The following is a 12,795-nucleotide window of genomic DNA, read 5'->3' as shown; positions in this document are numbered from 1 at the left end:
TGATGAAAGGAAATGAGACAATGTTTCCTTTAACGCGTTTGATTGAATTCCATCTCACCGATTTTGTTTGTTAATAATTTGTGTATAAAAACGACTGAAGATTTTGACCAAAAAAAAAAAAAACGACTGAAGACTTCTGTCACACTACCAAGGGATTTAGTTGTCATATCATATATTGATTTTTTTTTTGTCAAAATAATATTTGATATTCCGTCTCTGTGATAAATATACACCTCAGTTTTGCATTTTCATGAACATTTGGTTTGGCTTTAGAAAGGCTTGGCTTTGGCCAAATTGTAATAAGCATTATTACTTGGGACGCGAGTTTGGTTGTGGTTCATCTTTCCAGCCTTTAGATAGAAGATCGTAGTTGATTGATGCCAACTGCGACAGGTTCTGCAAAACCATGAAAAGAAGAGCTTAGTAAACATGTATTAACATAGAACTCAATCCTAAAATCAACAACTAAATAGACTTGTATACTCGCACAAAACTGGTTCTTAACAGGCAAGTCATGTGCTAATTACCTTAAACGAGAAATTACTGAAAGAGTAATCCACAGGTACGCCAGACTCGGACTCTGCTTGTCCGTCGCTTTCTTCAACCTGTGTACCACCCACCATTTTGATCCATTTTGGTGAAATTATTTACATTTACAGAACATTAAAGAAAACGAGTTTTTTTTTTCAACTATATTTAAGGAGGTTGAATTCAAAGAGTGGATCAATGAATGTTACCTCTCCCTCCTCATGACCGCTGCTCGAGCAACCACTGCTGCCACTCAAGCTATCAGCATCACTATAATCTTGAACCTCACCCGATGGGAAAAATTGCTCATCCGATGTGTTCCACGAGTAGCGACTTCTGAAGTAACTAGTGTCAATTGCACTCTCTGAAGCTGGAACAAATGCAGCCTAAAGAAAACTAGCGTTAAAACTTTGTATACGCCACGAAGATCCGCTTCTGCAAATCATATATATTAAAAAGAAAAAGGCACCTTTTGCCTTGCTAGTGTATCCCAGTTGATGTCTTTAAAGAAGACGTGCTGCTTGACCTGTACAATGAACTTTTTTTCAATAAAAGTTTACAGCAAACTGGAACAAGTAATCACAGAAAAGACATCCGTTTTTTACCTCAGCAGCACCTCTAGCTCCAAGTCTCAGATGAGGATCTTCTGTTAAAAATCTAGAAAGAGAAGATGACATGACGTTACTGACGATAACCTGTCGTTTATCTATAGAGCAAAGATTCTATTTTGTATATGGAAACACAGAATTTGAATCAAACGTCCTTAAAATGTTCATTTACTTTGGAAATTTGCGAAACAGATAGTTACTCAATATGATGACCAGAAAAGAGTTGTTCATCAATGTTTTCTATTGCACAACTGATGATTTTGGAAGCGACCCTAGTGTGAAGCGTATAATTAGAAAGAGAGAGAGGGAGAGAGAATATATCTTACCGGTCTATAATATCGTGGGCTTCAGCACTCATTTCTTCCGGGACATGAGGCCATGGTATGTTACGATTGAGAATATTGTCAAATATTTGCTACAACAAACCAAAGAACATGCAAATAAATATTAAAAGCCAAAATAAAAATGCAAATAAACCTAGAAACATAACTAATAATTTCATATATAATTTACAGGAGTATAGAAGCCAGCACAAAATGATTGGTCTCTCACCTGAGGTTGCTCAGCATTGAAAGGTGGAATTCCCACAATGAGTTCAAACAGAATGATTCCAACAGACCACCAATCCGCAGTTGCAGCTGAAAAAATATTGCAAGTATATGTCAATATGAACGAAACATAAATATCTGAAACTCGGTAGTCCAGCGTACTAACTACTAAGCATGTAATTATTATGCAGAAACAGATTTTGTAGAGCCGTATTTTTTTCCTGGCTCGGTAACCAACCCAGCCGAATACCAATCATTCTACTCGAAAACAATTTTTGAATAAAAGATAAGCATACACCAAGATTAGAACGCACCATGTCCCGTCCCCAAAAGAATTTCTGGAGCTAAGTAATCAGGAGTACCCACAGCAGACCGTTTCTTGCGCCTTTCAAGCTGATGCTCGGATGTCGGTAATCGTGATTCCTCCTCATCAAGCAGAGATATCCCAGGACCAGACAGGTCATCGGTGCTGTTGATGAGACCAACTTTGGAAAGCCCAAAATCTGTCAACTGTTCAATAAAACGAAACAAATCAGAAAAAACGCAGTGATACTGAGAATTTATTGCTAAGATCGGGACACAATCTCCTAATCCTCAAATAGCAAGACAACCAAAGTATTCTTAATAACCATTATGGTAACCATTTATTCCCAAAAGATGGCCGAAGAGAGTTCTAACAATTGGAACATACCTTAATATGACCATCATGCGCAATCAACAAATTATCAGGCTTCAAATCACGATGAACAACACCCTCAGAATGCAAATACTCCAAAGCAAGGACCTGAAAATAAATTGATCATGGAATCACTTCCTATAACTTTCATGACTTGAAAATAAGCATGCAGAACTTACAACTTCGGCAATATACACACGGACAATATCTTCCTCTAAGCAACCCAAATTTCTCAATAACGAATACAGGTCCCCTCCATTCAAATACTCCATCACAAGATACAGGTTGTCCCGGCATGTGAAAGAATAGAAGAAACGTACCTGCTCAAAAAAGTTACGTTTAAAGATGTAGATCTATCCAAAGAATGTGCTTAAAGGTTAGACCTGCTCACCACAAAGGGATTGCGGACATTGATCAAAATATCACGTTCGGCTAGTATACTTTCAACAGCATTCTTGCGGATCATATCTGCCTTTTTCAGAACCTGAAGAGTATAACAGACAATACAACACAAGATTAGAGAAAATCCAAACTAAAGAGTTTGCCATCCACGTCATCGTAACTACAATTTTTATTTTTAACAAAAGAAAAGAGAACTAAGAGAGAGCAAACGCAAAATATATTTTACCTTGATTGCAAATAGATCTCCTGTTGCTTTCTTTTTAGCCAAAAAAACTCTCCCAAAAGCTCCCCGACTTATTGGTTTTATTATCTCAAAATCATCTATGGATGTGCGGTCGCGCGGGTGTACTGGACTGGTCCTCAAGCCTCGAACAACATCATCTTCTAAAGGAGCATCTTCATCAATTACAGTGCTTGATAAGTCAACTTTTTCATCATCCAGAAGTTCACAGATCTGCAGATATTTCTCCCTACATAATGAAGAAACATCATAAAACATCTACAGATTATACATGAACGTAAAAAAGGAAGAGAGAGGGACTTAGGAAGATCTCATGCCCAAAATAACACAAGAAACTCACCGGATTAACTTTTCTATGCGAGTCCCAAAAGTCTCTACTGTAAGGGCATCAAACTTACTACGGTCTATGACAACCCTCAGATCCCCAAGACAAGAAAGTAGAAATGGAATTGATTGTTCATCACCCGGAATGGCATCTGCTGCACATTTTGCAATGTCAGCAAGTTCGCTCATCTGCATCAAGAGTTTCTATCAGAGAAATATTTAATAACGAAAGACAAGACAATTTAGGATGGAACACAACCATCACAAACCTGTGGATATTCATCGTGATCATGGAAAGTACCCTTGCCTCCTAGAATCATTTCAATTGGATCAGGTCTAGGGGTCGGAATTGGGGATCTAGGAGTCATGCTACTGGCAGATGAGGTTGTCATGCCTTGATCAGACTTGGAGCCAAAACGGGTTTTACATGACATTAAGGGTAAACCTCTTAGATCATCCATAAAAACTGAATTATCAGTCTCTGGGAGACAGTCAAGCATGTCTTCTGACCCTCTCCGCGACCAATCACTCAACCTTGGCGAGAGAACATCACACTCTTGAGTCAAATTTGAATTGGATACTTTCATACCATCTGGGCTTTCTCCAGCTGCTAGGCTATCCTTATGCCTGAAGGTCTCTGCTATCTTGTCTAGAGTTCCAGCAACTGCCATAAGCCGCTCATCAACACTCAGTCCTTTCTGGTCATATTTATCAGCTAATGTACAAATTCTAGAGTGATCTTCAACATGGGTAGTGGGAACCTCCTCCTCACAGATACGGCACATTATTGAACTTTCTTCCGAAACAAGTGGCTGTTCCCCCCAGTAACCCCAAGATATATTGTGCCGATGCTTGGGGGAATGTTCATGAGAATCTTTTGCAGGCGGGCCGCTGAGAGTAGAGACAGCCGCATGTCGATTTCTAACCAGATTTGAAGGTTCAACTTTGTTATGATTCTGCTCTTCTAATGCTGGCGCTTCTTTCACAGTTTTTAGTACTGGAGATGGAAGTTTCTTCCACGAAGACATTCTATCAATGTTTGCAGGAGATTCAGATTCTTTAAGAACATCATTTTCAGGAGGAGAGAGGGGAGGAACTGAGCGTACAACCACGTCCTCCTTCCACTGCAAACCACGCTGCTCCTGACTATAAGCTTTCTTGGTGGATGGTGGCATCTTTAAGACCTTTGCAGCACTTGAACTCCTTCCTGGTCCGCTGGGAGGTATTTTTTCTATAGAATGCAAAACTCTGGACTGACGTAGTTGTACAACTTGTTCCTCTTCTCCCCAACTTTCCTTATGAAACTGTAGCAATCTCGTACATCTGGTAAGTATAAAAAGCATCCGAGTATGAAGCTGTTTGAGAACGCCCTGAGGAAGCTCTTGACGTCTATCATCTAAATCTTGAACTATGCCTTCACACTGAAGCCAGAAATCTCCAGGAGTAGTCATAGCACAACTGCGAGCCAAAATTAATAAGTCTTCAAATGTTTCCTCCCACTCAGGATGGCTTTCTGCATTTTTCTCAAGAATTCCCACCAGGTCCGCAGCAAATACCTTAAGGTCAGAGTTTACTTCTTCCTTTGCTTTATCAAATTTGGCCCGAATGAGAACCAATATTTCCTGGAAAAGACAGAGTATTAGCTTCTGCACACGGAAAAAAAACTCACACGGATTAATAGAGATCGGAGCCTCTTCAATACCTCCACATTGTTCGACCTACGAGGCTTCCACAATGGAAAGGGCCGTACACCTTTTGAATTCAGCTCATGAGAAAAGCTTTTGATGTCACCAGGAAACCTCTTCCGAGGAGCACTGGTCATACGAAGTAATGCTTGATAACGCGGTGACTCTGACTCTTTTGGATTTTCCCATTCATACGAATTCTTAAAAAAAAAGATAGACGTCAAGGCAAAAAAGATCAGTTAAGCGTAATACACAGCACAAACTACACTAAAATATCCATATGATGGAGAATGGGGTACCTCTGGGGTGCAGAAGTCTGAACTTTTAATAGGGCCAGATCGGCCTGCGAAGTACAACCATAAGAAAACTTGAGTAACAAGAACTGAAGAACCAACAGAAGACATACAATATCGAGATACTATTCAGAGCAAGATGTGCCAGAGGTGGTGACTGGTGATAAGCTCCAGTTATTAACACACACGGATGCTCATCCTTAAAACTAACATTCTCATAGCATAAGACTCTAATCATACAGAAAATTCTCAAGACGTTTCTATGTCTTTTAATCGAATTTAAATTGAACACCGTTTCTCCCACCAACGATTTCAAGATGTTGAGGACTTACCAGCTCCCGATGAGGATGCTGCATTCTGCAATCGAGATCCTGAAGGCGGCAACGTAGGGCTGAGGCTCTTCGGTGGTCCTCCAGTATCAGGAGACATACTACTATCACGATCACTCGCTTGAGCGCGACTCATGTTCTCTTCAAACCTCAGCATCACACTCCCAGCTTCCTTCTTCTTATCCCCGCTACCAAATCCAGACGTAGCTGAACCCGAACCTGAACCAGAGCCAGTATCAGTAGCCATCTTCGAGAGCTTACTCGTACACAGCAGCGGCGGAGTTTTCTCATCACTCCGAAAATTGAAAACACTTTCCCGAGGCAAAGGCCCCGATCTCGTCTTGATCCGGTTCAATCCCAGAGACGACGCCATGATCGGAGAAACAAACGCCGGTCCTCCTTCGTTCTTCGGAGACAAGTTCGATTTTCCGATAGAGTGAGGAGACGGAACTTCTTTTCCCTTATTCTTCTTCAAACCGTCTTTAATCGACGACGCCTGCTTGCAACCGAAGCCGCCGAGGGAGCTCGGGCTAGAGATTGGGGATTCATCCTTGGAAGCGGATTTGGACTTCTTCTTGTCTGATGGATTAGGAGAGTTGGAGCCGACGGATCTGGGGCTGTTGGAGCTATCGGGGCTCGACGATCCGGATTTTTTTGAGGAGAAGAAGAGCTTGTTCTTGAACACCATTCTCGATTCAAAAAACCTAATCACAAACACTATGATCCAACTCAAAACTTAGTGGTCATTTACACACTTGTAACTTCGAAAGAGAACTCTCTCTGTATATATGATTCGATTCTGTGGAGATCTCAGAGGTTCAGAGGTGCGGAAGCGACGAGGAAGAAGAAGAAGAAGGAGAAGGAAGGCGTGACTGTAGTGGAAACCGTAGATTTAGAGTCCCCAAATGTTTCTTTTGTAATATAATGACTAACACAGAAAAATAGGTCAACAAATATCAAATCCTGACTTGTAATTTGACTTTTGATTAAGATTTTAAACTGATAAAACTAAAATTTCATTTACAAAATCATTTTCCAACAGCACAAACCACCTTTTTCATATTTTCAAATTCCAAAAATGAAAGACAAAAGAACTAAGTAAATAAAAAGTTTAAAAAAATCATCATGAAAGTGGGATTAGAATAAATTCCTCATGAGGAAAAGAAAATAAAGCTTATACTGTATGTGAAAAGCTTTTTAAAAATGGGCAGTTTAATTGTTACAAAATTTGAAAACTATCATATTTTTTCTAAAATATATTTACCAATTAAGTTTTATTGATTTATTAAACCTCAAATATATGATTAAGCCCATTGGGCTAACGGATCCGGTCTAGTTTTTTTTTTCCATCCCATAATATTTTCATTCAACGGAAGAATACAACATTGGATACATCAACCGGCGGATAACAGAACATCTCCAAACACAAGAGCCCAAGGAAATGCGACTAAAACCCACATCGGGGTAGCTTACGAACATACCAAGCCGGACAAGAAACTATAAACCACAAATAAAACACATAAACTTAGACCGATCTACTCAAAAACATAAGACAATTCATAGAACATAAGACAATTCATTGCAGTATCCTCCTACATAGCAGAAGACAATATTCTGAATATATCGTTGCTGCTCTCGGCCCGCCAAACGATACTATCCACTTATAGAACCCTAAGACACCAAGTCTTCTCAACTCGGATTTATCGTTGCCGTCTATGGCCTGCCGAACGATAACACCCACACCCACACACGAAAACAAAAACCAAGACTTCACAACCCGACAAGCAGGATCGCTTCACGATCGACACATCTTTTGGATACGGCATGAACATACTCTCTAGTTATTCATTTCTTTTCTTTTAACGTTCGATTAATTATGTTATTACAACACTGAGAATCATACGAGAATATATGTCTGACTGCGTCATTTTGAACTGCTCTATAAGATCCATGTTCAATGATATGCCATGCACTATGCTGAAGACCTCTTGTAATTTTTTTTCTCCATAATCTGCATAATTTTTTTTTTAAAAAAAAACCACAGACCTTCTAGTGTTTGAACTCTAGACCTCCGCAGATGTCTCCACCTCCTCCTCCAGCGGATGCACCTCAGCCTGCCCCAGCAGGTGCAGTTCATCCAGATTTGCGTGTGCCTTCATATGCACCATACGCGAGATATACGGTGGAGGATTTGCTTGCCCAGCCTAGACAGGAGGGTCTGGAAGTTCTAGACCCCGATAGACCCCGAAGAACTTATTGGTAAGTTATTAATTTTTTATTACATTAAAATTTAAATTATTTTTATTTTCTAACAATTAAATTGTTTTTTTTGTTTCAGGTTCGGGGCTAACAACCGTGTTAGCCGGAGCGTTTCAGCGATGATTAAAGGCTACTACGACGGGGCATATCCGAACTGGAGCATGACACCAAATCACGTTAAGATCACTTGGATTAAATTTTTTGCGGTAAGATTTTTAAATTTAATTAAATTATCACTTTTAAATATTATTTTTTATTTTAAAATATTTATTATTAATTGTAATTTCTTCAAAAATTTTGTGTTTAAGCAAAGGTGGCATTGGTCATTGGGAATCACCGAGAGGGTGAAGAGGGAATTCGTTGCAAAGGCAAAGACCCGCCTTTGCAACACAGTCTCCGATTGGAAGTACAAGTGGGAGATCTACGGGTATGAGGAAAAGTCCACTGAGCTCACGACGGATGTGTGGGATGGCCTCATCGCCTATTGGAAACTACCCTCTTCGATCAAAAAGGTCAATTCGTGCTCTGCTTCTCGAAGAACGAAGGATAAATATGGTCATTTGCCCATGATTCACAGAACCGGACAAAAACCACATGCAGGAATCCGTCTAGAAGCTGTAAGTTTTGTTTTTAATATTTATTTTAAAATTTTCAATTAATTTAAATTTTAATATTTGATTTTTTTTTTGTAGTTAGAGAAGACGGGAGTCTTACCATCTCTGTTTGAGCTATTCAAGATGACTCACGCCACATCTGACAGAGTTTTTGTGGATCCTGCATCTGAGAAACTCTTCCATGCAGTGGCTGCTCGGATTGAAGAACGGGAGACAAAACTAACCCAGCAGTCTCCCGATGTACTACCAATTACATTGACCACCGAAGAGGCCGACATAATCTTCGAAGAGGTACAACTTAAAATTTTTGTTTACGTTATTTTTAATATTTTAACATAACTAACTATATTAATATATGTTTTAATTTTATAGGTGGCTCCTAAAAAGAAGGGACTAATAGTCGGCATAGGCTCTGTTAACGAAGTTGAAAGGACAACTTTGTCATACACTTCGAGACGGGATGAAGAGACTTCTCAGATGAAAGCTCGAATGGATAGCCAGCAGGTTCGTTTAGACTCTCTTGAGGATCTGCTAGACGTGATGGCGGTGGGAAACCCGACTATGCAGATAATGTTGAGTGAGAGACGATCCGCTCTTGGGTTGCCATCACGAAATCCCGAAGAGTCTGATCCAAACCGTCAACAGCAGAGCAATCCCACCGACTACTTCGACAATATGTAATTTTTTTTATATTTTTGTTTGTATTATGAATTTAAATATTGTTTGACTTTTAAATGCTTTTTATAAATATGTTTTTCATTTTCATATTTCGTTTTAAAATTTAAAATATTTTAAATTTCGAATATTAAATATAAATTCAAATTTATTATATACTACTAATAATATAATAAGAATCGATGTAAACCCTCGTAAACATTACATGGAGTTTACATCGAATGTTTACGAGTGATTAACATCGAAAGATTTACGAGCGTTTTACATCGAAATGTTTACGTGTTCTTTACAACGAAAATGTTTACGTGTGCTTTACATCGAAATCATTACGTGGGCTTTACCACGAAGTCTTACGTGTCGTTTACGACGAATACTTTCCCTGCGCTTTACGAGGAATATATTTCGTCGTAAACGTGACGAGTCATTTACGACGAAACCTCCATAACGACAGTCGTTTTAACAAAGAAACGTCTTTCGAGGTTAATTCGTCGTAACACCCGGTTTACGACGAATTTACAACGAATACTGCCATCGTAAAAAATATGTTTTCTTGTAGTGAAACCACAGACCTTCTGGTGTTTGAACTCTAGACCTGATGTACAAGCATTAATAACCCTTAATTAAATCACTGGATTAAAAAGAGGCTTTTAACCTGAAATGTACAGAGAAATTGAAACAAGGGTAGCAAACTAATACATACTACTCTATAATTGAACTCAAATATTGTTGTTACTATTGCGATGTACAGAAGAACAAAGCAGGGGGGAAGCTACATTTACGACTAGGGGTGCATGTGCACCCATTATATTTTAGATATCTAAATTTTTGTAGTGGACATGTATGTTAGAAGAGGCTAATTTGCTTATGATGCGTGAAAAAGACAGTTTATTGATGTAGCGACGGAGGAATTTGTGCATGCAATTCTGGTAGCCTAAACCCACGTAAAGATCTTCGAGGCAGATATGACAATTTTTTCTCTTCATCTTTCCTTAAACTTTGCGTATTGTTTATGTATATAACTAATATATTTATATATGTTTGAAAATAGTTAGCAATATCTGAGTTTCTTAAAATGAGAAGCTTGCAAAGCTAGAAAATTTGAATAACTAGCTTTGAGTTACAAATTACAAGTTACAAGTTCCGGATCATTGCAACAGGTGCCAGGGTATGGATTGCACAATAATCAAGTTATCATCCATGAGATGTTACAATCTGTTATTACTTACCATCCCTATAAGATGTAGTCAATGGTTTTGTAATACTTTTTTTTTTTTTTTTTTTGCAATTGTAAAGCTTTGAACTGCAAAATTGTGGCCTAACTATTGTCACGTGTGAATTGTGAAAGCAGGCGTTGAAGCTCGAAGTGGAAGGCTCAGATGCTGAAAACGTTTGTTACTTGCGACATCTGAACGACGCAAACAGGCTTGCCACTGCTATCCAATCAAGCTCCAATGGGAAAACTGGTGTTATCGGTGGTGGCTATACTGGCATGGAGTGTGCTGCATCTTTGGTGATTAACAAAAATCAATGTGACTATGTTTTTTCCAGAGGCTCGCTGCAGTAAGCACTCTCCATTATTACTCAAAAAGCTTGAGTCTGTGGTTGGCTTGACCTTTTTCAGTTTCTTTAGACAGTGGAGCGTCTCTTTACGCCCAAGATTGCAAGTTTGTATGAAGACTACGACAGGGCTAAAGAAGTGAAGTTTATCAAAGGAACTGTTTTGACATCATTTGAGTTTGATTCGAATAAAAAGGTTAGATAACTTTTAACTGGAGATTAAACTTGGAACTAGAAGATAGGACAATGGAGCCTTTTGATCAAATGATGATGATATTATGAAATCTCACCAACTTTGTTGGCTCCTAGGCATTCGGTTTTGGTTCGGTTTCGTATTCTGGTTTTTCGGTTTAAGAAATTTAGGAACCGTTCAGTTATCTACAAAATCCGGTTTGGTTATTTCGGTTTTCGGTTCAGTTCATGTAGCAAAGTGAGGAACCGGCTAATATCCGAATTTTTTTTGATCCAAATCGGTTTTGGTTCGGTTTTGATTATTTTTTAGGTAATTTCAGATAATATGGATAAAAATGTCAGATAACTCAGTTTATAAGGTTAAACTAGGTGTTTTCCAGCACTATGTGCAGCAGTAAAAATTTTAAATTTAAATAAAATTTGAAAATATTTTAGTTAATATTTTAAATGTTCTTATTTTTATTAATATTTTAATATAAATTTTGATTTAGTTAACCATAAAATAAGATAAAATTTTTATTTGTTTTAAGTTTATATTTAAAATATATATGTATATTTTAAAGTTATAGTCCTATATAGATTTTATATATTTCTTTTGGTAAAAATATATTAAATAAAGTTGTAAAAAAACGACATAAAATTGTATAATTATCAAAAAACAATTTAACTAATAGTATATCTAAAATCTGTAGATATAATTAAAAATTGACTTTTTGATCTGCAGATAGTTCCCACAAGACAAGTTGTTACTAATTGATCTGCATGTCAATTGGTGACAATTTGTCTTGTGGGAGGGTTGTTAAAGGGTGAGGTTTTGGGTTTTAGGAATACTAAGCACACTAATAACCTATATGGAAGAGTCAGCGAGGTCTGACTCACATGTGAGGGGTTAGGTTCGGTGCCCTGCAGGGCCAGCCCACAGAGCGAGTAGTTCCCACGGAACATGTTGTTATAGTTTCGTCATCAAGTTCGAACCTTTGACAATTTTTCGCAGATATGATGAGACGAGTTTCACTGTGAATGTTGGTTAAATATTCAGCAACATTTTAGAATATATAAATATGAATAAGGTTACTGCCTTGTGAGTAAAAGTCGGTTAGGTGGAATGGGGGCTAAAAGCTTAAGGTTAAGGGTTCAAAATCTCCATACCTACTCCCTCCGTTCGGCTATAAGTGTCGTTCTACAACATTGCACACCAATTAAGAAAGCTGATGAAATACCATTTTTAACCTTTTTCATTAGTGTTTAATATTTAATTGATTTCATATCATTATTACTAGTGACCATTATTCAGTCAAAAGGATGTTTGCTCCCAACTTTTTTTAGTCTTGACCTATTAATAACATAACAGTTTCACATACAAAAATCTATAAATGCTCAATCAATTCTTTTAGTCAAATATGTGTTGTTGAACTGAAAATGAAGTAATGCACGAACAAAAAAGATTTCATTGTTAAAATTCTACAAAAAAATTTAAGCACGGAGCCAAAACTAAAATTTTTAAACTGATATTGGAGCCAAACAAAAAAATTGACTATGCTATATATTGACAAAACAATCGAATGAATCACAACCACTCATGGATTCTAACTTTGAATTGAATCTTCCATACATAGCCAATGAAAATGAGTTTTTTTTAATCTAAATCAAACACCAACAGATGAAGAAGTAGATACACTCGATAACGAAGAAGTAGATGATGCACTCGTTAATAGTCACGTCTATGCAAGTGAAATGATGTTAATAATTGTAAGGGTAGAAAAAGTCTTTTCTTGTTAGTTTTTGCATGGAATTTCGTAAACGTCATATATTTTGACACAAAAAAAAGCTGTGAAAGGTCATTTATAACCGAACGGATGGAGTA

General features: G+C 37.8%; 1 protein-coding gene across 1 annotated transcript; it reads right to left on the bottom strand.

The window, feature by feature from the left end:
• Positions 1-155: 155 nt before the first annotated feature.
• Positions 156-6,550, bottom strand: LOC106452027 (probable serine/threonine protein kinase IREH1). The gene is made up of 17 exons (XM_013894035.3): positions 5,638-6,550; positions 5,312-5,355; positions 5,030-5,212; positions 3,597-4,949; positions 3,344-3,516; positions 2,989-3,232; positions 2,752-2,844; positions 2,540-2,680; positions 2,376-2,468; positions 1,999-2,194; positions 1,689-1,774; positions 1,463-1,551; positions 1,134-1,185; positions 998-1,054; positions 738-914; positions 528-605; positions 156-396 (listed from the first exon to the last, which is right to left on the bottom strand). The coding sequence occupies exons 1-17, from the start codon at positions 6,320-6,322 to the stop codon at positions 310-312; spliced, it is 3,831 nt and encodes a 1,276-aa protein (XP_013749489.1). The 5' UTR covers positions 6,323-6,550; the 3' UTR covers positions 156-309.
• Positions 6,551-12,795: the final 6,245 nt, after the last annotated feature.

This window comes from Brassica napus, chromosome C5, assembly GCF_020379485.1.
Source record: "Brassica napus cultivar Da-Ae chromosome C5, Da-Ae, whole genome shotgun sequence".
Taxonomy (NCBI): domain Eukaryota; kingdom Viridiplantae; phylum Streptophyta; class Magnoliopsida; order Brassicales; family Brassicaceae; genus Brassica; species Brassica napus.
The sequence above is the reverse complement of the archived record's forward strand: the minus strand, read 5'-3'. Positions and strand labels throughout refer to the sequence as shown.